Raw genomic sequence first — 24,640 nt, 5'->3', positions numbered from 1 at the left:
GGGGGGCTCCAGTCCATGGAGTAGCTAAGTCAGACATGCCTGAGTGAAATTTTTTTAATGTATGGGATAAGAACAAAACAAACAAACAAACAAAAAAAAACCCCCTAATTCCATAATAGGAACTTCCATGACTGGGGAAGGGGCAAAGTGATAAAAATATTCTGTATCTTGGTCTGGGCAGTAGTTACTGGGCATGTACACAGGTACAAAATCCTTGAGCTGTACATAAAGATGTGTATATCTTACTCTATGGACGTTAAAATGAAACCAAAACTCAAAAGCAAACAAAATTCAATGCTCAACAAAAGCTTTGAAAGAAAAACAGTACAGAATGCAGTCCACCCTGCCTCCCTCCAATCTTCGCCTTCAAGACAGAGCAGTCAAGGCCTTATATCTACTTAGGAGTAAAACTTCCAGCTGACAGCATCACCACACACTGACTGTGACGCTGACAAAATGATGTGAGCACAAATCGAAACAGTCCCCGAGAAGAAAGCATTCACGTATGGAAAGCCAGACAAAAGATGCGTCAGGAAGCCCGCGCAGTGCCCTGATAATACTATAAACATATTTCTTGTCCAGAAGGAATTTCAACTGAGTAATGAGTCCCTTTGAAGACCAGCTTTGTGCCTCCTGGCTAAAGAGACTTGGTCTCCTGGTGACCAGCGTGCCAATGTGACCTTGATCTTGCCCTCCTTAGGACTTCCCTGCTGGAGTATGAGCCCATGGTTTGGCTACACAAAAACCTCATAAGATGGCACCTCTTTAGTCTTAGGGACCAGAATGTAATCAATCATCTAATTAATATAAAGAATGAATAAACTGGGCCTACACATTAGGGATCAGAATAGAAAATATGAGTTCAGTAACACATGGACTCCTTCCAGGACAAATCTATTATGTCTCTTGGAAAGATGGGTGGGGAAGAGAGTTGTGAATGGGAACAGGTCTCAGCAGTTTATCCTCGTGATAACTTGGAGGGGTCATTCTGACATCATGCCCCACACAGAATGTGGCCCTTCAGGTGGGGTGTAAGGGGGGCAGGACTCGGCTGTCACTGCCAGAGGGGCTCTGAAAGTCACTCAACCACATCTCTTCTGATGCAACTGACTTACTTTCTGCCTCCATGTTTGTTAAATGTCCCGCCGAATTTATTCCGATTCAGGATGAGAGCAGCAATTTCGGGCACGTAGCGGGCAAACATTGCCTACATGCATGAAACAAAGAAACAAGAGCCAAAAAAAAAAATGGCATGCAGAGAGGATTCTACCGCAGTGGAGGCAGCAACACCTCTTGGCATACTTACTTTCTTCCACTAACCGCACTATAGGAGCCCCCGTATTTCTTGCGGTTTCCTATTAACTCTATGATTTCAGGGACGTAGCTGGCAAACATGGCCTGAGAAGAAGATAGGAAACAGAAGAGAGACTAAAAAGACAGGCCGGAGAAAGGGAGCGACCTCTTCAGAAGGGGGAGGGGGGAAATACTAAGATCTGGAAACACAAAAGGGCTAGAGCTGCAAAGGTACGTATTCATGGGCTGGATTGTATTTAAAAAAAAAAAAAAGCAAGCTTCTGAAGTTACACAGGACAAAAAACAAACATTAACCAACCTAGACAATTAAAAAAAAAACAGAAAAAATCAGTTAAGAAAAATGTAAAGGAGACAGGAATAAATAAATTGACATCTAGCTCTACTAGAGAAATAACACACACACACACACACACACACACACACGGTCATTCATAAATTTACACACAATTTTAAGAGAAAACCTTTCTAATTAAAATTCAAATGAGAATCCATGCCTTTATGACTGATTAAAGACAATAAACACCAAGAGGAGATTTAAAATATATATAAACTTTTCCATTAAAAAAAAAATCACTAAAAAGCACACAAGGTAAATTTAGGAAATCACACGGGAGGAAAGAATAGTGAGGAGAAACACAAATCTGCCATGTTTTGTCCAACAAACATTGTGCTTGTGGCTGGATAATGAGGTCGTGTGATCTGCAGGGACCTCACGGTACCGTAGGAACGCGGTGAGCATGTACACACCACACGTACATTTACATACATTTCTCAAATGTATATGCCACATGCATACAAAACAGAGAGTGCGTATGCATGAGATAAACGCATGTGTGGTGTACATATGCGAAAGCTGTGTGTGAGTTTAGGTTTACCTTACACACATCAAAAATCTAAACATCGCATGGGCTACTCTGAAAGACAAAATGCAGTCCCCGCCGATGAGTAGCCAGAAATCCCCCTTGAAAAGTACATGGTAACCCACCGAGATGATCTGCATAGCCCAGAAAAGCAAACAGTGCGACTTTCTGACTTAGAGAGTGAGGTCGGAAACACCCACCCCTGTCGCTCTGCAAGGGAGCTGTGGTCTGTTTGCAAAACCACACTCAGCTCACGTGGTGATGTCCACCTGGGGACCAGTGGGCTCTCTGTCCTCCCGGGTGGGGACCCTCCTGTTTAGGCAAGGGCCCAGCCACAGCGTTTGTTGGAAGTTTGGGGAGGACCGGGATGGGGGTGGGGAGCTCTTGAAACCGCAAATTGTCTACAGTATCAACATTATCTTCCGGGTCAGGTGACAGCCCCGTCCTTGCAGAATATCAGAGGCTGAATTCCATTATGAAGGCACAGACCCTCTCACTTGATAAGTGAGCATTCCTTTCTTAAGACAATTAGGCTTGCTCCGGGCTAAATGGCCGTCCCTCACAAGGACATGGTGCCTGGGTCTCAGGGAAACAAACTCAGTACTCAAACAAAATAGGCAGAAAAGGCACCGTGGCATTTGGGATTGCCTTAACTGGACTGTAATACTAAGGCGGTCACTTGCTTCTAATGCAGAAATACAGGCTCAAATACACAGCCTTCAGAAAATGGATAATAGAAAATATTAATGATCACAAAATCAACATTGTAAGAAAGCGTTTTTACCAGTCCCCCGAGGATGAAGAAGACCATGAAGAGACGCCCGAGCGTGGTTTTTGCATAAACATCCCCGTAACCAACAGTGGACATGGTCACCATGAGCAGATAGACACATTCCCAGTAGGTAAGAGCCTGGTTGTTTTGGAAATTTTCCCATGGGTCCCCTGAATTCTCCACCTAAACCAAGGAGACAGGGGAGAAAAAGGAAAAACATTATAGGCGTAATAAACCAGGAACACCACAACTCCAGCATCTAGGCTACTTTTGGATGTTATCTTCAATCGCAGGAGTTTGCTGCCCCAAGTGGAGCTCTGTAAGTTGGGCTCACAGCCTCTGAACAGGTAGTCGAAGAAGTGGAGTGAAAGCCACATACCCACGAGGCTGATGGGGGCAGAGAGGGAAGGAACTGATGTACATACCCAGAGTCCATTTTCTTCTCATTGTTAAAGATCTGAGGCCAGCAGAATTTTAGGGCACTGCCTCTGGCCGTGTGTTATAGCATTCTTTTCCAGGAAAGAGCCAGAGAGTCCTGCCCTGGTCTAGAGTTTGCTCAGTCCCAAAGAAATCCTGGACCCTCCCACAGAAAGCCTCCTCCTTTCATCCTTTTGACCAAGGAGATGCCTGGGGGACTCGCCTCCTTCAGATTATGCGCCCAAACCCTGAACAGCATCTCTCAGAGTCTGACGAGGCTCTCCCTGCTTCGCAGAAGATCAGGGACCACTCTGCCCTGCAAACTGCAGTAGCCTCCCTCGGGAGCACAAAATGTGAGCTCAGGAGAACTATCCCGAACCGTACACTCTGTAGACCAAGGACCAGCAAGCTTAGTCTGTGCAGGGCCAGACGGTCAATATTTTCGGCTTTGCGGCCCATAGGGTTTCTGCTTTCTGTGGGGACAACTCATCTCTGCAGGTGTAGCAGGAAATCTCTCAGAGGCAATGGGTGTGGAAGGCTTCTGCCCCTAACTTGTGTCAGTCGCTCAGTCGTGTCTGACTCTTTGCAACCCCATTGACTGCAGCACGCCAGGTTTCCCTATCTTTCACCATCTTCTGGAGCTTGCTCAAACTCGTGTCTTGAGTCGGTGATGCCATCCAATCATCCATCCTCTGTTGTCCCCTTCTCCTCCTGCCTTCAATCTTTCCCAGCATCTGGGTCTTTTCTAATGAATCAGCTCTTTGCATCAGGTGGCCAAAGTACTGGAGCTTCGGCCTCAGCATCAGTCCTTCCAATGAATATTCAGGGTTGATTTCGTTTAGGATTGACTGGTTTGATCTCCTTGTAGTCCAAAGGACCTTCAAGAGTCTTCTCAAACACCACGGCTCAAAAGCATCAATTCATCAGCATTCAGCCTTCTTTATGGTCCAACTTTCACATCAATACATGACTGCTGGAAAAGCCATAGCTTTGACTGTATGGACCTTTGTCAGCAAAGTAATGTCCCTGCTTTTTAATATGCTGTCTAGGTTGGTCACAGCTTTTCTTCCAAGGAGCAAGCCTCTTTTAATTTCATGGCTGTTGGAACTATCTGCAGTGATTTTGGAGCCCAAGAAAATAAAGTCTGTCACTGTTTCCATTGTTTCCCCGTCTGTTTGCACGAAGTGATGGGACCAGATGCCATGATCTTCTCTTTTTGAACGTTGAATTTTAAGCCAGCTTTTTAACTCTCCTCTTTCATCTTCACTTGCAGTTGCCCATCTCTACTTTAGATTCACAAAACACTTCCTGTCCTCCCATCACCTATGATCTGCCAACAAATGTGAGGCAGGTAGGAGAGATTTTGCAGAGGAGAGGGGCGCAGCCTTACCATACACCCAAAGGCCAATGCCTGTGACCTGCCAGAATGGTCCCTGTGGATGGCCTGCCCCAAGCCTCCCGCCAGCCCGCCAGCCTGCCTCTGCAGAAAGTTTCCAAGACCTGGCCTCTTTCACACATCAGTGCCTGTCCTCAATGTGCCCTTTCTCGTGGAGGTTTCCTGGTGAAGCAGAATGTACTGGGTTGGCCCAAAAGTTCATTCGGGTCTTTCCATAAAATGTTATGAAATGAACTTTTTGTCTAACCCAGTACTTCACACACCAGTAAGGTGAGGTCACTGCTGACTGAAAACAACCAACTAACCCTCCATATCGGTGCTTTTTGACATTTGGCAGAGTTAGAGTGATTATCTAAGGGTGATTTCATCCAAGAATCCCATCAGCGTAAAAGGGTGGGTAGGGTTGGGAACCATCAGATCCGGTAACTGAGTGATAGCTCAGAAGTTTTCCTTTGAATGCTAATCACAAAAATCCCAATGGGAGGTAGGTAACAATGCTTCCTTGCATCCATTAAGAAGACTGAAGCTCAGCAAGGGAAGGGCAACTTTACTCAAAACTTCCGTTAGATGATGCTCCTTCCAGGTGTAACAGTTTGTGTTTGTATGAAGCACACATCTCAAAATAGCTATACTCTCTAAAAGCAGGCAGAAATCTGCCCTGGGACTGTGAGTACAGCTTGACTTCACAATATAAGGCTTTCAGTGAGTTGTTAATTTAAAAGAATTAACATTTTTGAGATGTTAATTGACAGGTAATCAAGCAAAAGAATCAAAGAGGACTTTTTGTACAGGGGAGTGAGTGAAAGCCACTCATTTGCGTCCGACTCTTTGCGACCCCGTGTACTATACAATCCACGGAATTCTCCAGGCCAAAATACTGGAGTGGGAAGCCATTCCCTTCTCCAGGGGATCTTCTCAACCCAGGGATAGAACCCAAGTCTTCCACACTGCAGGCGGATTCTTTACCAGCTGAGCCACAACGAAGCCCTTATAAGGAGAAAGTGAAGAGAAACTGAGGAATCTGTTATTTGTTACTTACTAAGAGATGTGTGGCTCAGCTGGTAAGGAATCCACCTGCAATGTGGGAGACCAGGGTTCGATCCCTGGGCTGGGAAGATCCCCTGGAGAAGGGAATGGGTGGGTAGGGTGGGGAACCATCAGATCCAGTAACTGAGTTAAAGCTCAGACGTTTTCCTTTGAATGCTAATCACAAAAATCCCCATGGGAGGTAGGTAACAATGCTTCCCACTCCAGTATTCTGGCCTGGAGAATTCCATGGACTACATGGTCCATGGGGTCGCAAAGAGTCGGACACGACTGAGGAACTTTCACTTCACTTCAAGAGATGGGGATCAGACTTCCAACCTGGTCGCCAACCTTTTCCAGTGATTGCTTAGGAAGCACCGCCATCTTGTGGTTTTCCGGGGTTATTGCAGACAGAATAAAAATTTAAAAAATCTACGGAAGCCCCTGCCCCAGCTACACAGGTGAGATGAAAAACACAGGTTTAGAGTGTGAACATGACTCACCATTTGGAACTAATTTGGGGTAAAAGGGTTGGAACCTAGACAACTTGTGTGGTTGTTTTTCCTTTTTATGCATTCTCCAGCAGGGCTGAAGTTTGTCTCCCAGGTAATAAAATGCCTTTGAGAGGGTTTTCTTCCAGAAAAGTCAGAACGGAAGCATCTTCAAGGATACTTACCAAATGGATGAACCCGGCTGCTGTGAGCCACGTGCTGATGAAAATGGAGAGCAGATTCACCAGCTTGATGGAATTACTGTGCAAAAGAGACAAAAAGCAAGATCCCCAAGTTACAGAAGACCTTGTTGGGAGTGGCTTCCAGAGCAACAGCGCCCCTTTAAGGAGGAGGCAGCCCACCCCCAAGCCCCCAGTGTTCCTGCGTTATAAAGCAGCAAATGTAGTTCAGGCTGGAGCCTGTAGGAAGATGACATCCGAGTTGCTGAAAGGAGTCCCTAAATAAACCCCTCTGGTTGTTTAAAATTTTTTTTATTAATATTTACTTTGAACATTTTTATGTCTACAGAAATAGTGAAAGACGGGTGTAATAAACACTGAGATGCCCTTCACCTAACATTTTGACACATTGGCTTTATCTGTATATTTTCTCTCTCTTTCTCTTTTTTTTCTGGATGAAACCATTTACAAGCACGTTGTAGACATCACGACACAACCTTATAAACTCTTCAGCGCTCAACACCTAAGAAGGACACAATGTAAAATAATCATAGTCCAATTGTCCTACCCAAGGAAATTCACACATTCAGTAATGTCATCTAATATTCACTCCCAAGCTAGATTTCTGCAGCTGCTCCAAAACGAGGCTTATTGACGCTCTCATGTTTTCACCCTAAGGAAGTAAGAGATAATAATGTGCTGCACTTGACTATTATGCGGCTTTAATCTAGGAGTCAGGAAACTTTTCTAACAAAGGGACAGACAGTAAATATCCAGGCTTTGCTGGGACATAAAGACTCTGTTGCAACTATACACAGGAGACCTGTAAAGGAATTAGTTGTGGCTGTGTTCCAATAAAACTTTATTTACAAAGACAGGCAGTGGGCTGACTGGCCCATAGGCTATGTATTTTCCATTCGCTGCTTTATTCTCCTTTAATCTGTATATAACACGCCCCACCTCCGCCCGCCCCCCCCCACACCCCCCACACACATACACACACCCTTTTTATTATGTCTTTCTGTGATTATTTTATTTTCTATGCAGCCAAGCCTGCTATTATCCAGAAAGTTCCATATTCTGGATTTGTCTGCCTGTTGCCCCCTGACAAGATCCTGTTTCAATACATCTGTTGCGAATACCTGCCTGGGATGGCATCACATCAGGAAATTTCAACTGTTACACTAGGTTCAGTCGCTTGGTATCTGTGGGAGCCCCAGGTGGCACCACTGAGAGGCACCAGGTTCCCTTTGTAATCAATATGCCAGCCGGGGAGTGGGACTCTGGGGCTATAGGCATATCCTATTCCCTAGCAATCTTACACCTAAAAATTTCAGCATCCACTGGTGTTCTTTGAGAAGATCAACTGGAACTCACTAGATATCTAGCTCTCTGAGAGTAGAGGCCTTGTCGGCCAGAAGCCGGGGAGTGGAGAGTCCCTGGCACACAGTAGGGCCTCTAAGAACTTGCACAGAGTGAGCTGGTCTCCCCTCTGCATTCTTCCTACCTGCCTTCACCCCGTTTACTCCCACTGGCTGTACAGCTCCTCAACCACTGCTGCCAGGGGGTTGTTCCCCTGTCCAAGGGCCCTCTTGGACTAAAACACTATGTCTACACTGCCTCCGTCCACACCCGCTGAAGTTTCAGATTCTCCCACCACTATTCTTCTACATAAACTCTTGCAACTCCTATCCAAGCCAAAAATATCTGCCAAGTCTTTGTTCACGCTATGACTCAGCTTGAAAGCCCTCCCCAGCTACTGAATATTTCCCTTTCTCCAAAGCTTGGTACAGCCCGTGCCTCCTCCTTAAAGCAACTCTACCCACTGGCAATACAAGGCGACCTGTGGCTCTTTCATCTCCAGATAATCATTGGACGCCAATCCCACTCTCTTAAGCCATCGCTTTTACACTTCTAGTTGACTCTCTTGTGTTCCCAACTGCATCGTGCAGAAAAGAACTCTATTTTCTTTTTCAGTCTTCCCAGAGGGGTGTAACACTGCCCACAGGCTGGTTCAGCCCATTGGACTTCATAGATTGATCTCTGACCCCTTCCACCTCTTTCTCAAGGGAAAACGAACGACTGGAATTCTGAGAGTTTAAGATCAACCCTAATAAGAATGGCTAGCACAGCTCTCTCACAGGATTTACCATGCGCACTGCCATGTTATTAATTCATCTAATCTTCATGTATATTAATTCATCTAATCTTCATAAAGACTCTATGAGTTGGTCCCAAGGTTAAGAAACTGACCCAAGTTCACACAAGCAGGAGGCAGCAGAGTTGGGATTTGAACCCAGGCAGTTCAGCCCCAACGACTTCCCTTTTGCCCACTACATTGTACAATAAGAGTCACAGACTGGGGTCCACCAGAAAGTCCTCCTTGTCGTGAAAGCAAAGCTGTGACTCCCCCACACTCTTGCATAGGATATGAAGAGGGTCAGAGGGCACTGCCCCAGAGAGGAGAGAGGTTACCACCATATCCACTGCCCAACCAGTTTCTCAAGGGGAGGCCAGAATAAAGTAAAAGCCTCCTCTGAGGTACATCAACACTGCAGAGTGAGAGACTCACGAGGAACATGCAGTCAGTAGGAAAGAAAGAGATCTCAGGGATGCCTGTGTTGTTCAGCTTCTCAGAAGATAATTAAGTGCCGAAGTGACTCACTTACATAGTCCTGGATGCTGGAACAAAGCAGTGTCCCAACAAGAACCGTGCAGAGCCCTCTTGAGATATTAAAACTATGGGAGTCTCCAGGCCTCATGGTGCTTTGGAAAATGACCTAATATGGTGATTATTAATCTCTAAGTGATTGTCACAGTGATATTAATAGCACTTAAGGGAGCTCTCTGTTGTGTAGAGAACATTTAATCATTGTTGCTGAAAGAGTCTATTAAGCACTGAAATCTGATTATTTTTATGGCATCTGCATTATTACAGATCCCCAGTATTAGGATTTGCTTTTCAAATTAACCTCTATGACCAGGCAATCATCTAAAAGCTCTATGCAAGAGATACAAGATTACCTCTTGGTGCACTCTCTCCATATTCTAAAATTGAACCTCACCAGGTTGCAAAGAGCTCCCTGGAAGGAGGAAAAGGGTCGCAGGGCAGGTCTGAGGGCTCTGCGTGGACACTGGAGATAAAGACTTGAGGGCCAAGTCCAGAAGTCTGGACTGAACCCTAAGGGCCTAAGGATGAGAGTGATTGGAACAATTCAGATTCTAGCATTCTCGTGATAAGGGATAAAAAGTGTGATCTCTGCCTGATAGCCTAACTTCACTGTTGCGTTTTCTGTTACTGTTTCTGGGACCCTGGCCCATGAGTTCTCACTAGCCACGAAAGGAGATTATGAATCATTATACACGGGCAGACACAGAGACCATCCTGTTTTTACAGATCAGAGACCTTTCTCAGGACTCCGTAGATACTGGGGGAGAAAGAGAAAGAGAGAGAGAGAGATGGTGTGTGTGTCTCTGTAGATACTGGAAGAATGAACGTCCATCTCTTTCTAAGATCATCACTAAAAGCATAGAACCACGGGGGTTATCTTTGCTCAGTGAATTTACCAGGACATGTTTTGGTTGACACTGAAAATGTCAGCCTCCTTCCAGAGAGAAACACAAATTCGTCCCAGTTCCGGTTGATTAGTATCTTCCCCTCTGCTTCTGGCTGAGAATACAGATAGGTACCAATGTCTTTAGTTTGTTTCATTGTTACATTTGCCAGGCAGGTGTGAAGCCCCCTCAAAGTCAACTGCACTGTATCCCACAGGGACGAAGGGACTGAGCTATTAAGACACAAGGTGAAGCCAATTCAAGTTCTGTCAATTCTACGCCTTAAATATAGTTCAATCTCTCTCGCTCTTCAAAGGCCAGTCCCTGTTACCAATGCCTGGACAACTGCCCCCCTGACATCTAAACATCAATGGCTTAGATGTTTCAAACCCACCCACCTTCCACACAATTTCCACGTGGAATTCATGACATCTGAGAGCCTTCATGATGTGGCCTCTGCCTGCAAGTCTCTGTACTGAATACTCTTTTAAAGGACTTTAAACTTGGAGCCATTTCTGAGGCCATTTAGGTAGTACAGTGGTTTCAGTTTCCAAAATGTAAAAAAAAAAAAAAAGTGTGTTGTTTAGGTAAATGATGGTAAGTATTGTACATACCATGGAATACTATGTGGGAAATAAGTGACATGCTAGAATAGTTGTTGTGGTTGTCTAGTCACTAAGTCGTGTCCAACTCTTTGCGACCCCACAGACTGTAGCCCGCCAGGCTCCCCTGTCCATGGGATTTCCCGGGCAAGAATATTGGAGTAGGTTACCATGCCTTCCTCCAGGGGATCTTCCTGACCCAGGGATTGAACTCACATCTCCTGCACTGACAGGCAGGTTCTTTACCACTGAGTCATCAGGGAAGTTCCTCCAAGGGCTCTCTTCTCTCACTTACTTTCCTTTTGCAGCTGCCGTGACTGGAAGTCAGCTGCACCCTCCCTCCCTCTCACACGCCCAGTCTCCAGCCTCACCAAGATGACACCTGTCTGTCTACAAGGCTTACTGAAGACACCTTCTTTGCCTTGAAAAGATCCTTGACTGCCCCTCATTCAAGCTGAGCCTTACTTAACTATTCTCCGCTATGCCTCCCAAGGTCTGCATCCCAGTACCAACCATAGTTGGCTCTCCCTCCCTCAGGGGCTCTCAGAAAGCAGAACTCAATCCTGGCACCCTCTCACTGCTGCACAGATGGGTGCTCAATTCGGGCTTGAACTGACCTACTCACATGGTTGTGACCATAAGCCAAAGGAAGTGGGACAATTCCAAGTGTGAGGCTGAGATGGAAACCATCCTCCAATGACAGAGGAGTTTAATTCCGTGGGAAGTGGGATGCTGGGAAAATGTTTGGGGCTTAGGATGGCAGACTCCACGGTAGCCCGCCACCTCATGACTCTCCCAACTTAGAAAGTCACCTCTTACCCTCACTCATCGCTTCAGTTATTCCCCTCCTCTGCACTGGGAGAAGGAACCGCCTTAATTGTAGAGTTCTCAGGAGGACTGTTTCCCCAAGGGATGCCAGTGCTATTTCCTACATCTAAAGGGAAGTTTGCACCCCCTCCCCCACCCGCCAAGAAATGGGAAATTGGTGGATCTCTTGGCAAAAGCTCAGAAAAGGATATTTAAACAGATGGCTTATCATTCTCCTAAGTCCAGAAAGGATTTGCATGGAGTACAAGGAAGGTGAGAACATAGTTCTTTCTGTGTTATTCCTCGGAGTGATGGCACCTTCTTAAAATGCTGGGGTCCCAGGATTAAAAGACTCCTGAACAAGTAATCACGAAACAGGGAGACAGAGGCACTCTACCATGTTAGACAGTGTGGATAGCTCCACATAACACCATCCCCATGAGTGTCTCTTAAGTACAGCCCCTGTGATCGGCACTGGGTCCTCACCAAGTCTACCTTTAAAAACCAGTGTAGCAAATATGATATAGGCAAACCTGAGGGATGGCTAGCTTTGTCAATCATTTTAATTTCAAGAGTAATATGGGTCCATTGCACACAAGAGTCATAACATGGTAGAAATGAAGGTTACTGTCACTCAGAAGAAATATGAAGACTAACAATATTCATCCTATATTAATAGCAGTACACACAGTGGAGCACCAACAAATTCTGAGCCCAGGATTATGAAAGTAAGGGCGCTGGAACACGCTGTAGAAGACGTCCACGCATTCGATGCTCATTTTCTTTTCAACTTGACTAACAGAAAGTGAATTTATTCCCCCATTCACATAGACGAATAGTTAGCAAGGGGAAATCAATCTGGAATTAAAACAAACAAAAATAAACGAAAACCACTAAGACCCTAAGAGGAAAGCCAATAGCCTGTCACACTTGTTGGAGGTGACATATTCCGGAAGTTGAGTCCCAGCCTCAGTTACTGGGAAAACAATGCTAAGTCCAAGTTCCCCTTGCCCCCCACCCCCCGCCCCGAGTGCAGGTGTATTAATTATAAATCACAAACTCGGAGGTGTCCTGTTTTTCATCATTTATCAAACACGCTAAGGCCAACCGAAGAGGAAATGGAACATTAGCAGTGAGTTTCTCAAAGTGTAATTTCCTATGAGAGAAATTTATGACCTGTACTTATTCTCCATTAAAAGACGTCCAACCTCTTTTATTAGTTTATTCATCAAGGCCGCCCTGGTTTCAGGCCAGCTCTGAGAACCTGCAGGTCATCAGGAAAAGGGTCTCTGGGGAATTTTTTTCTCCTGGTCCAGTAGTGTTTTCCAGATCATAACACAGTTAACAGAAGTAGTCATGGTGCCTTCAGCAGGAGGTTTTTAGGTATTCCCCAGAAGGCAATTCACAGAGCAAGCCCCAGGGGCTACACGGGCTATAAAGTGAACATCTAGAATGTACTTTGAAATGAAATGATTTTCTGTTTGCCGTATGAGGTTTGTGATCGCCTCTCAAAGAGCATTGCTTCCCCTGCTTTTATAGCCAGGTTCAATTTCTTATTTAGTGATGTAATAAAGGGGTGATTTAAAACCTGTGAGCAAGGACTTCCCAATCAGTGAGTAGACCTATCCCTCACCCACTGTGCTCCTCTCTCCCCGATGCTGTGGCTGGTGCCCAAGCAACCCCACGTGGTGCCCCCAAACTGTCTCTACTCCCCACATACACGGCCCTTTCTCTTCTCTTCACCACAGAGTTCCCTGCCCCACACAAGATCCAACGCTAGGCTCTCCCTGGATTTCTGGATTGGAGCATTGTCTCTCTGCACAAAAGAACACTAATTTTATCGTAATGAAAGCAAATACACCTTATATTTACAGCTTAGCACTGGGGACCAGAAGGAGGAAAAAAAAAAATAGGAGAAAGAACATCTCACCTTGTTTTCAGGATATTCAGAAACTGTAAAATTTCTGAAAACTGGATCAGCCTGAGAGCTCTTAAAAATCTCAAACCTGGAAAGAGAAATGAAATTAGAGCTGCGTTATTTCCAATGTGTAGTTTTAATGGCCACACTCTGCTGCTGGATTTCGAGCTGCCAAGGTTGCGGGGACACGAAATTCCTGCAGAAGACTGAATCACCCAGTACCTTGGATGTAGTCCTTCATCCTGATCTTGACTGGCTTAATCTCAGCTGGTAACCTGACATTCCCATTAAAGGGGGCCTGGGTGGAGCCACAGCAGAGGGCTTTCTGGTGAGGAGAACCCAGTTCACTGAGCTCTCTCGTGTCCATCTCCGATTTAAAGCTCTATGTCTAAGTTACATGGCTGTTTGAGAGGATTCTGTCTCTGAAAAATACTGGGAATAGCTCAGCGTAACCCTTGTGCTAAGAGCAGATTAGGAACAAATCGGATAACCTCACCTCTTTGGTGAATTTCTTTTCAATTTTTATCTTCAGTCCTGATAAAATGAAGAGCACAGCCCATGGTGTTATCTGTTTCCCACAAAGTTCTATATTTTCCTCCCAATCAAAAAAAAAAAACAAACCTCAAATCAATAAGATCTCACACCCCATAACTTCAGGATTCAAAACTTCTATAATTCCATTTTACTGAATGTCAAGATAAACGTTTCTTCTTCAGAAATCAGCAACCTCTCTTGAATGAAGAAGAAGCAGTGTTTCTACATGCGAAGAGAGAGAGGGAAAAGGGGAAGGAAGACCCAACTGAAGATTCAAGGAAATACAAATTATTGTTGGGTTTTAATAGCCATGAGTAAAATGTATTTCTGTTGAGATCAAATTAGCGAGTCAAAAGCAATCTGAGTGGCACAGGACTTTGAAGCTTGGCAGTCTGGCAAGAGTACTGTTCACAAAATACTGATTATCGCAGCTCTGGGACACTTTCCACATCACACCTGCTCTCAAGGGGATAAGTTCTTGTGCGTATTTTCTGAGAGCATTTTATTAAGCTGCCCCATATGTCATGCGTGGAGCTGTGCACAGAGTGGGCTGAACTGTGAATGGTTAGCTCAGAGCCAGTGGGTGAGACTTTATTTGGCGCCTTATCTGCGGCAGCAAACGGGGAAGGTGTACAGAGCAGAGAGAAGAGGCTGTGTGATTCTCTTATGACCCCAGGGTGAATCAAGGAAAGAAGACAGATCGGAGGTGTTCTCCTAAATGGCTCCACACTGGGCCCAGATAGACGATTCTTCATTCAAGCATAAGGTGAAAGAGAAAACTAACATAAAGCACACAGACAGAAGGACGAAAGGATGTGGCTCAAAAGGAAAATTTCTCATCTAAAAGGATTTAACTTCATGGACAGAGGATTTTTCAGAAAACATTGGCCTTCTGTTCTGAATGATATTCATCTTACTTTTATTAAACAAGAAAGTGCAGAGATGAGAAGGGATGTGGATGAAATAAAAGGCTCCAGAGCCCAAAACACAGTCCTAACTGAGCTGATGAAAGGTGGACTTCACACTGCTGAAAACTGACGCAGAGGGCAAAATGGAGGCGCCGTCTCACGAGGCAGAGAACACAAGAAAAGGGAGGGGAAAAGATGAAACGTAAGGGAACAGAAACGAAGTGGAGATTACAGAGACCCAACCTACGAGTGAAATGTGTTCCAAGGGGAAGTGCAGACAACACGCAGATCATAAATAATGGCCAGGACATCACAGGAGTGCAAGGCAAAATGCATGACCGGCTCTGTAAGACTGACACCAAGAAATCGCTTGTTCGTATCCTTCAAATTGTAAGCATTAAAATAAATGAAAATATTTAAAAAATCAAAGTGATGAGGGTGGGGGAGAGGGTTACAATTAATGCAACTAAGATTTCATTATATATCAGTAAGTGTTAAATGACAATTGAGCAAAACTCAGAATTTTAAAACAAAGAGAGTCTGACCCAAGATTTTTATACCCTGTCAAGTAGCTGTTCAACAGTAATAAAGGCAACAAAAAATACTTTCAAATATCCAAGTTTTCAGAAAATGTACTGTTTGTATGAAATGTTTGCAAAGATGTTCTTAAGTCTTATTAAATCACAATGGGCAGAGGGGCAGGCTGAAAAGTGAGTTTTTAAAATAAACGTTCCCGCTGGTTCTAAGCACCCAGCCCAACCTGGATGGCTGATCTGACTCCAGCATCACTGTCATATACCGCTGGGAGATAAAATAACACATTCAGAAGCTCGACATGGGCAAGGACTGGCAGTTAGCACTGAAACCAGTCAGGATATAAGGATGTTTCAGTAATGTGTTAGCCACTGATAATTTCATCCTGAAAAATTTGTGTGTGAGTGAATTTTCATTTATGGAAACAAAAAAAACGACCCACACTTTCGACGGCATATCTTTCTTTATCGTGAAGCAATGCCTTTTGTCACCTATGTTATTTGTTGGTCGCTTGTCACATTTTAAAGCAACTCAGAAAAATAAGTGTGTGAAAATACAGGTAAGGAAAAAAAGAATGCAGCAGTCACTAGGCCCTGTCCTCTCGCTGGCTGCAAACTGGAGACCTGGGTTTGAGCACTTTCCCAAGGACAGCAAGCAGGAGGACACTCTAGGATTAATAATGTACGAAAGAGGAAAACAAGCTGATTCTCAGGAGAAGAGGAGAGCCCAGGATGGAGACGCAGGGCAAAGGTCTCCCTGTCAAAGGGGCTCAGGGTGATGCAGAACCAACATTCTCACATACTAAACAACTGTGGGCTTTGGTTACCTGACCGCCTTGTGCTGGTCACCATCACAGCACGAGGCTTCACTAGTGCAAATGAGAAAAAATATTCTACCCAGGTTAAGAAACAAATCAGTGTTGGGACTTCCTGGTAGTTCAGTGGTTAAGAGTCTGCCTTGCAATGCAAGGGATGCAGGTTCAATCCCTGGTCTGGGAACTAAGATCCCACATGCTGCAGAGCAACTAAGGCCATGTGCCACAACTAACCCCTGAGGCAGCCAAGATGAATAAATAAAATAAATAAATATTTTTAAAAAATCAGTCTACATGCTCTCCTCAGATTACGCTAGACACTCTGGAGAAATGCATGGTCTGGAGTGTTGATCTTCCAGGCCACATATCACAACAGCTCCCTAACTGCTTTCCCCGCTGGACACTTTGTGGTCAGTCCTCAGCAAGCAGCCAGAGAGCCTGTCACCAGCTAAAATGGGTCATGCCGCCCCTCTGCTCAAAATCCTCCAATGTGCCCATTCCACAGAGAGTAGAAGTCAAAGTCCCTCAAGGACCTAAAGCAAGGCCAGTCTTAATTCTTTCCAGACCTGCTGACCCCCTCCTCCCTTTTATGCTGTTAATATCAATACTTAACCTCTCCTCTGAATGTCTTCCTCAGTGAACCTGCCTCAGGGCCTTTGCACACACTCTTCCCTCTGCCTGGAAAGTTGTTGCCCAAATGGTGCACTCACTCACCTCGTTCAAGTGTTTGATCAGCGTTAACTTTCTCAGTGAGACCTTCCCTGGCTATGCTGTCTAAAAGCACAATTCCCCCTACAACCCTACCCACCCCCAAAAAACTCTTCATTCCACTTGCCTGTTTGACTTTTCTCCCCAGCATGAAGCACAACTACTTATTTACATAATTCACCTTCTGTCTCCTTATCCATAGCGCCACCTCTAGGAGGAGAGGGAATGATGTTTATTTTGTTCACAGCTGTATCCCACATACCTAGAATAGTGCCTGGCATAAGGTGGATACTCAGCAGATACTTGCTTGAATTGAACTGGATGAATCAGACTTCCGAGAAAGAATTAGACAGCAGAGAGCTAAAGATTAGCTGCTCCACTTGTGGAACCCTGAGATTACACACTGTCTACTAGAGGGAAAAGCCATGACCTCTGAAGGTTCACTTGACAGAGGCCAGGGCTGGCATTTAGGAAGTAAGAAGGAGCCCAACCAGGAAAGAGCCTTGACCCACGGTCATGCTGCTGAACCCAGAGAGGTCCTGAAAGAGAACGGACAGCAACCTCACATTCCATAAGGAGGCCAAGAAAAGGAAACAGTGGAAAGGGCAATGCCTAAGCGACAAATATTCATCTCCTTTGCTTTATGACATTATATTCTTATAATTTAGTCTATATAAGTTAAAATTTCTCTGAAATAAAATTATATTTTTAGGAGACAGAAAACAGCCATAACAGAGTTGTGAAGAAAATGAAATGTTAATTATGCCCTCCAAAAGTCTACATTGTTTCACGAGCCAGTTCCTTTAAACTATCCAAATACAGTAAACTTCTCTACATACTCCCTAGTATATACTTGAGTAGTAAAAATGGGCTTTTCTTTTTCTGTACTCTGTATTGGTTAGGAAAGGGGCATTACCTAGACATAGGTACCCCACATATTAAAAGGAAAAAATGGCAAGCTCATCACACTAATGACTAACCACAAGAATCCTATGTAAACTCTGAGACTGTATTAAATGAATAGCAAGCATGGGCAGTAGAGGCTGCTGTGGGGCGCAGCCCAGATCCTTTTTCCAGGGATCTTTATTCACCACTGGCTCCTGAAGAGTGACCTTGCCCACAGTCACACCCATCACCAGGGTGGCCCCCACGGCTGGTGGATGTGGGGACAAAGGTCTGCCACCTCGCCTGGGTCTGGAGCGATGCTGAAGGGCTCTCCAGCTGCAGGACTGCAGGGGGGTGACGAGGCCTCTGATGCAGCCGCACGGAAGCCTAGCCCCCCTCCCAGTCCTAGCTGCCTTCTCTCCCAGTGATAGCACTGAAACCTGCCCTGGAGGCAGGGTCCAGAAGCCCAAGGACTCTGCAGAAGCCTGCTGAGCACACTGGAAATCCTAAACCAGCAGTAATTTCATCACATGAAGCTGTGGAATTGTGAAGCAGCACATTACTGTTCACAATTTCAAAGAAGAGTAAAGAAGAGAAAATAGAAAGCTGATAAAGATTCACACACACACAGAGTACATAGCATTCCTGTTACTTTCAATTATTTGGCGAAATGATGATGTTGGCAATGAGGTAAATCTATTATGATTGATCGTATGTTAGTTTTAATTACTTCTGCATGCCTAACCCTTTAGCTGTATCTTATTTAATTCACAGAACATGAGAAAACAGCTAAGAATAAACAGACAAGAGAGTGTGTCCGGTACACACTGTGTAAGTAACACAGCCAGATTTCATTCCACATTTGTGTAATGCCATATAGCCCAAGCTTGTAACCACTGCCCTGAAACAGGCGTGGTCGGCCAACCGGTTCCACTTGTAAATATCAGCACTCAAGTCCGCACTTAGAGCGCTTGTGATCCTCCTGCCAAACTCTCCCAACAATTCACATTTCCATCAGAGGGGAAACGCTCTTTGCCTACAATCCCACCAGAGTCAGTGTGTTGATAAAGAAAAGACAAAAGGAAGGAAATAAAGAGAAGGGAGGAAAATAATGAAAGTAGGAGTCTCAATTTGACAGGCGCCAACCCCAAACAGAGGGGCTTCCCAGGTGGCACAGTGGTAAAGAATCCACCTGCCAATGCAGGAGACACGAGAAGATGTGGGTCTAATCCCTGGATTGGGAAGATCCCCTGGAGGAGGACATGGCAACCCATTCCAGTATTCTTGCTGGGGAAATCCCATGAATGGAGGAGTCTGGGTGGGCTACAGCCCATGGGGTCACAAAGAGTTAGACGTGACTGAGTGACTTGAGCACGCACACATGTAACCCCAAACAGAGTTTATTGCTGTTTCATTTTGTTTTTCTAAGTTAACAAATGAAATTAACTGTGTTCTCATAGAACCATTAATTGTTTTACTTTCTTTTTCAAAGTGGTTTATAGTAGTCTCTGCCAGATTATCTGTGTACTCATCTTATTACTATATTTGAACTGTCATAATGAGAATATATGTTGTATATTTTCTCCCACAGTTCACCATTCTTTTAACTTTGCTCAAAGTTTTTTTTTCCCCTAAGTCTAAAATTTATTTAAGGTGTCTTTTCCCCCGGAATTCCAAAGTTTGCTATATGGTCAAATGTATCAGACTTCCAATATTGTTTCTTTGATATTCAAAAATTTCCATTTCCATCATAAAAATAGATTTTTTTAAAATGCATGCACATTTTCCCTCTGTACTTTCAGGGTGCTGGTTCTGAACCTTGGCTGCATATCTAAATCCCCTGGAAAGCTTTAAGAATTATTGATACCCGGGTCTCATTTCCTTCTCCTCAATTTTGACTTGATGGGTCTGAGGTACAGTCAGGCAGAGGGAATTTGAAAGCTCTGAGATGATCCAAATGAGCCATTATGGTTGAGAAGGATTTCAAACTTTTTCTATAAATGGACGGATAGTAAATATTTTAGGTTCTATCACAACTACCCACTCTGCTGTAAATGACATGTAAATGAATGCATGTGACTATATTCCAGTAAAATTATATGCAAATAAATAAGCCATGGAGCCTAGCTTGCTATGCCAGCTTTAGAGACCAGCTATTTAAATTCCATGTGCACATGTATTATCTAGGGTTTGTTAACATTCACACTCTATTCCTTGAGTCTGAAGTGGCGCCTGATGCTCTGCAATCCTAACCAGCTCCACGATGTCACCGATGCTTTTGGTCCAATACCACACCAGTTATGAGACTGCACGTCGTGCTTCCCAGACTTTGCTGCCATTAGAATCACTTGGAAATTGTGGAACAACACTGGTGTCTGCCTCCCACCCTCAGATATTCTGATTTAATCGGCCTCGGTGACAACTTGGGTGTAGACAATTCATATAACTCCCCCCTCTTGAAAGTCCCCTGGACTGCAAGGAGATCCAACCAGTCCATTCTAAAGGAGATCAGTCCTGGGTTTTCTTTGGAAGGACTGCTGCTAAAGCTGAAACTCCAATACTCTGGTCACCTCATGCGAAGAGTTGACTCATTGGGAAAGACTCTGATGCTGGGAGGGATTGGGGACAGGAGGAGAAGGGGACGACAGAGGATGAGATGGCTGGATGGCATCACGGACTCAATGCACATGACTTTGGGTGAACTCCGGCAGTTGGTGATGGACAGGGAGGCCTGGTGTGCTGCGATTCATGGGGTTGCAAAGAGTCGGACACGACTGAGCGACTGAACTGAACTGAACTGAGATGATTCTAATGTGCAGTCAAGTGTGCAAACCACCCATTTAGGGTATCTTTTCTTTTGACCTTTAACTTGCAAATCCATCTTGACATATTTATTTATTTTAGTTAATAATGTGCCAAAGGGACTAGACTAAATTTTATTTTTTCCCCAAATAGTTGGCAAGTTTCCTTTTCCCTTAGTAACCATTTGAATATTCTAAAACCAGTAATATATCCATGAAGCACTCTGCCTCTTCACTTTTAAAGAACATACTAACTATAAACTAGAAGAAATCAGCAGCACAGTAAGAGACTACTTATAAAATAATACATTCAGCTCAAGATCTTAGGAAAAAAGTAGTCTTTACAACCCTAGAATAAAAGATGATTTCTACTTTAGTGTTTATACTTGAATAGTCAAAGAACTAAAAAAGATTAAAAGTGATAAAAATTGTCAAATCATTTTGCGGGGGTAAAAAATAACAATAATAAAACAAAATAAAAACCAATAAAGCAACAGATAGAAAAGGAAATCATGTACAATTATGGACTAATAAAACTTGAAATCTGCAGCGAGAAGGACGACTTTTCAAAAACGTAAATTTTGTAAGTTCATACACACAAAAAAGAAAATTACAGGATAATAATTGAAACATAAATTGAAATTTTTTACAGATCGCTTCCCCTCAGAGACTTTGTTCCCATATAATTTATTAAATTTTTAAAAACATGTACATTTTATTGAAATTCTAAACTATTCCATAATACACAAAAAGATGCAAAACTTTGAAACTTGTTATAAGATAATCATAAACCTGGTACCCAAAACTGCCTCTCAAAGCACAAAAGTAAAATAATCTCCCTAAGATTAGTGATACTAAAGTTCTACATAAAATACCAATTATATCTAATTCATCCCTGAATTATAATAATAACCTAGAGCATTGTGGTTAAACTTAACAAATTGGACAGAATAATTTATCTCTGCCTCCTCTCAAAATCTCATTAAAATAATACTAATAATAGCATAATACTGAATGGGGAAAAATAGCAATATTCCATGCGGGCAAAATGAAAGGGAGAAACACTATAGCATGTATGAGAAAATCACAAACTGCTAGTAGATGAAAAGTGTATATTCTGTTGGAAATTTCCTTGACAGAGCTCAGAAACCTAACTTAACATTTGTATAACATATATAGGTAGAAACATATATGTCTATACTAATTAAAAAAATATATCAGAAGTGTCTTTGGTCAATAGATTTGATAAGGAATTTCACAAAGATTGCTGGGGTCATTCAGTTCAGTTCAGTCGCTCAGTTGTGTCTGATAGAGAAGGAGAAAGAAACTGTTCAAAAGATAAGATGAGGTGACTGACATTGGGAAGAGGGAGGCTGAGACCTTCACTGAGAGACCAGGGTACCAAATAGGAGCAGCCAGGACAAAGCAGTAAGTGTGAGCTTTTTAGTCATCAAAGCAATATTGCACGAAAGCTGGTGACTCTAAGAAGAAAGAAATTGTCTCCACAGCTGCAAGACCAGTTACTGGAACAAAACACACTTCCACATCCCCCATCACTCTTCAGACTAGGCACATTAAGCAAAGACCACACTTGAATAGAAGCTAACAGACAAATCCCAAATCCAAAAAAAAGAGCACAAAACTAAGAATCACCAAATATTTGAGGAAAGTCAAGCTTTCCTTGAAGAAAGGTACACAGTCTAGCAAATTTCTACTTAATGCTACATTAACAGATCAACAATTTTAGAAAAAGCTTGATTGAAAAATAGAGAGTTGTGAGAAAATATGTTAACTCAGCAAGATAAACTTCAATTTTAAACATTAAAATGTTAAAATGCCAACTATTAGGAGAAAGGACACAGTTGCATACAATCTAGACTGTCAAGCAGAGGCCTCTTCATACAAAGGGGAGAAGGAATGAAAAGTACAAAAGGGAGGTTCAGAGACAAGGAAGACAGGTGTAGAATTTTCAGCATTTATGTGATTCAGCTTCCAGAAGGGGAAAATAAAGGGCAGCAGAAAGCAGGAAAAATTCCCTGGCAGTCCAATGGTTATGACCCAGTGTTCCCACAGCTGGGGAACTGGGTTCAATCCCTGGTCAGGGAATTAAGATCCTACAAGACATGACGTGCAACCAAAAAGAAAAAGGAAAGCAGGAAAACTTTCAAACATTAAAATAAAGTTTCCCAGATCAAAAGGATGCCCTACATCTTCAGACTGGAAAGGTCTGTTAAGTGTCCAGCAAGCTAAATTTCAAAGGACCCAAACAGAGGCATATTACAGAGACATTTCAGAACCAGTTCAAAGATATATACTCCCAAAGCAATGCAAATCAAATTATTGTCAGAATTCTCCTGGCTGCACTGGATGTAAGAAAACAAAGGAAAGATACTGTCACAATTTTCAGGAGAAATTATTCTGAACTAAAAAAGATCGGTAAAGAATCTGCCTGCAATGCAGGAGACCTGGGTTTGATCCCTTGGAGAAGGATATGGCTACCCACTCCAATATTCTTGCTTGGGAAATCCCATGCACAGAGGAGTCTGGTGGGCTACAGTCCATGGTGCCGCAAGAGTCTGACAGAACTTAGCGTCTAAACCACCAACAGGTGAGGAGGGCTAGCACAGGAAGGAGCTCCCGAAGAAGCAGTAGAATCTGGAAGAGAAACTGCTGAGTGACCCTGAATGTTCCTCCTGAAGCTTTCTTTTTTGGACTTCCCTCATGGCTCAGATTGTAAAGAATCTTCCTGCAATGCAAGAGAGTCAGGTTCTATCCCTGGGTTGGGAAGATCCCCTGGAGAAGGGAATGGCAACCCACTCCAGCATCCTTGTCTGGAGAATTCCATGGACAAAAGAGCCTGGCAGGTTACAGTCCATGAGGTCGCAAAGAGTCAGACACGACTGGGGTGACTTAGCAAGCACAAAAAAAGATATACTTAACCAGCTGAAAGAAAAATAAAATAAATCCCAAAGAAAAGTGAGATACAGGAAGCAATATGGGAAAAAAGTAAAAGTAATTAGTTTATGTGTTGATTGAACATTACAAAAACTAATAAATAATAATAATGATCTAAAAGTAAAATCTCAAGATGACACCATGTGAAAGATGGAGGAATGCAGGAGAGAAGGTAAGAAAGTTGCACTAAGGTTCTAGTCTTGCTTCAGGAGAAAGTACTATTAATTATAAACATTAATAGAAAAATTTAAGTATGTGTATCAAAAACTTCAGAGTTCTAAATCTCAGTGGGGAAAAAAGAGCAAAAGAATTTTATCAAGCCAATTAAAGAAAAACAATTGTGAAAAAAGAAAAGAGTATATTAATTAGTATTAATAAAATACTATTGCATCAGCAAATACAACCTAGTTATATTAGTAACCACTACAAAATTGAGTAAGTTAAAATTAATCTGCTAATTAACATACACTCAGATAATATAAAAAAGCAATAATACATTCCACGCGAAACTCACTGAAAACAAGGAAAGTTGGAAATGAAAGGCTGAAAAATATGTACCAGACAAATGCTGACTAAAAAAAAAAAAAAGAAAAAGACTGGCGGGGGCAAACAAACCAATAATGATATCATATAATTTGGCAGCTACTGTGAAAACGTAGAAAATAAACAGTAATACTTCGTACTGACATGAAGGAACAATTCGCCAGGAATATGTAACACTGAAATAAACTTTACACAACTAAGACTATATCTTTGAGGTTCATATACAACAAAATCTGGTAAGAATGTATCAAACAAAAAACTGACAATGTCACATCACAGTGGGGAGACCCTAATGTTCACTTTTCAGAAACTAGCCAAAACAGAAACACAAAAAATGTTCAAATAACATTTAATTCCTTTGGATATATTTGTACATCTCTGTCTGGGTGGATGGATAGATGGACACATGCATATATTATACCCAGTAAATTAGGAATACAATGTAGAATAGCAACCTTTGAACAGTCATGAAACTGACTATGTATTAGGTCACAAAGAAATTTTACCAAATTCCAAAGTACTGAAATCATATAGGCCACATTTACCACAAAGCCCTAGGATAAGAAAAATCACAAGAGGAGAGGCAGAAGAGATTATATAGAGAAGCATTTAATACATGAT

The 24,640-nt window shown here is 43.1% G+C and overlaps 1 protein-coding gene across 30 annotated transcripts in view; it reads right to left on the bottom strand.

Annotated features, from left to right (window-relative positions):
- KCNMA1 (potassium calcium-activated channel subfamily M alpha 1) overlaps positions 1 to 24,640 on the bottom strand; it is a 768,728-nt gene that overhangs the window by 248,683 nt on the left and 495,405 nt on the right. For all 30 annotated transcript variants that reach the window (XM_018042414.1, XM_018042412.1, XM_018042422.1 and 27 more), the window contains exons 6-9: positions 13,350 to 13,425; positions 6,462 to 6,537; positions 2,959 to 3,129; positions 1,307 to 1,398 (exon numbers count right to left, since the gene is read on the bottom strand). In XM_018042414.1, the coding sequence (XP_017897903.1) occupies positions 1,307 to 1,398; positions 2,959 to 3,129; positions 6,462 to 6,537; positions 13,350 to 13,425 (415 nt within the window). The remainder of the gene's footprint in view (positions 1 to 1,306; positions 1,399 to 2,958; positions 3,130 to 6,461; positions 6,538 to 13,349; positions 13,426 to 24,640) is intronic.

The sequence above is a fragment of the Capra hircus genome, chromosome 28 (genome assembly GCF_001704415.2).
Source record: "Capra hircus breed San Clemente chromosome 28, ASM170441v1, whole genome shotgun sequence".
Classification (NCBI taxonomy): Eukaryota; Metazoa; Chordata; class Mammalia; order Artiodactyla; family Bovidae; genus Capra; species Capra hircus.
The sequence above is the reverse complement of the archived record's forward strand: the minus strand, read 5'-3'. Positions and strand labels throughout refer to the sequence as shown.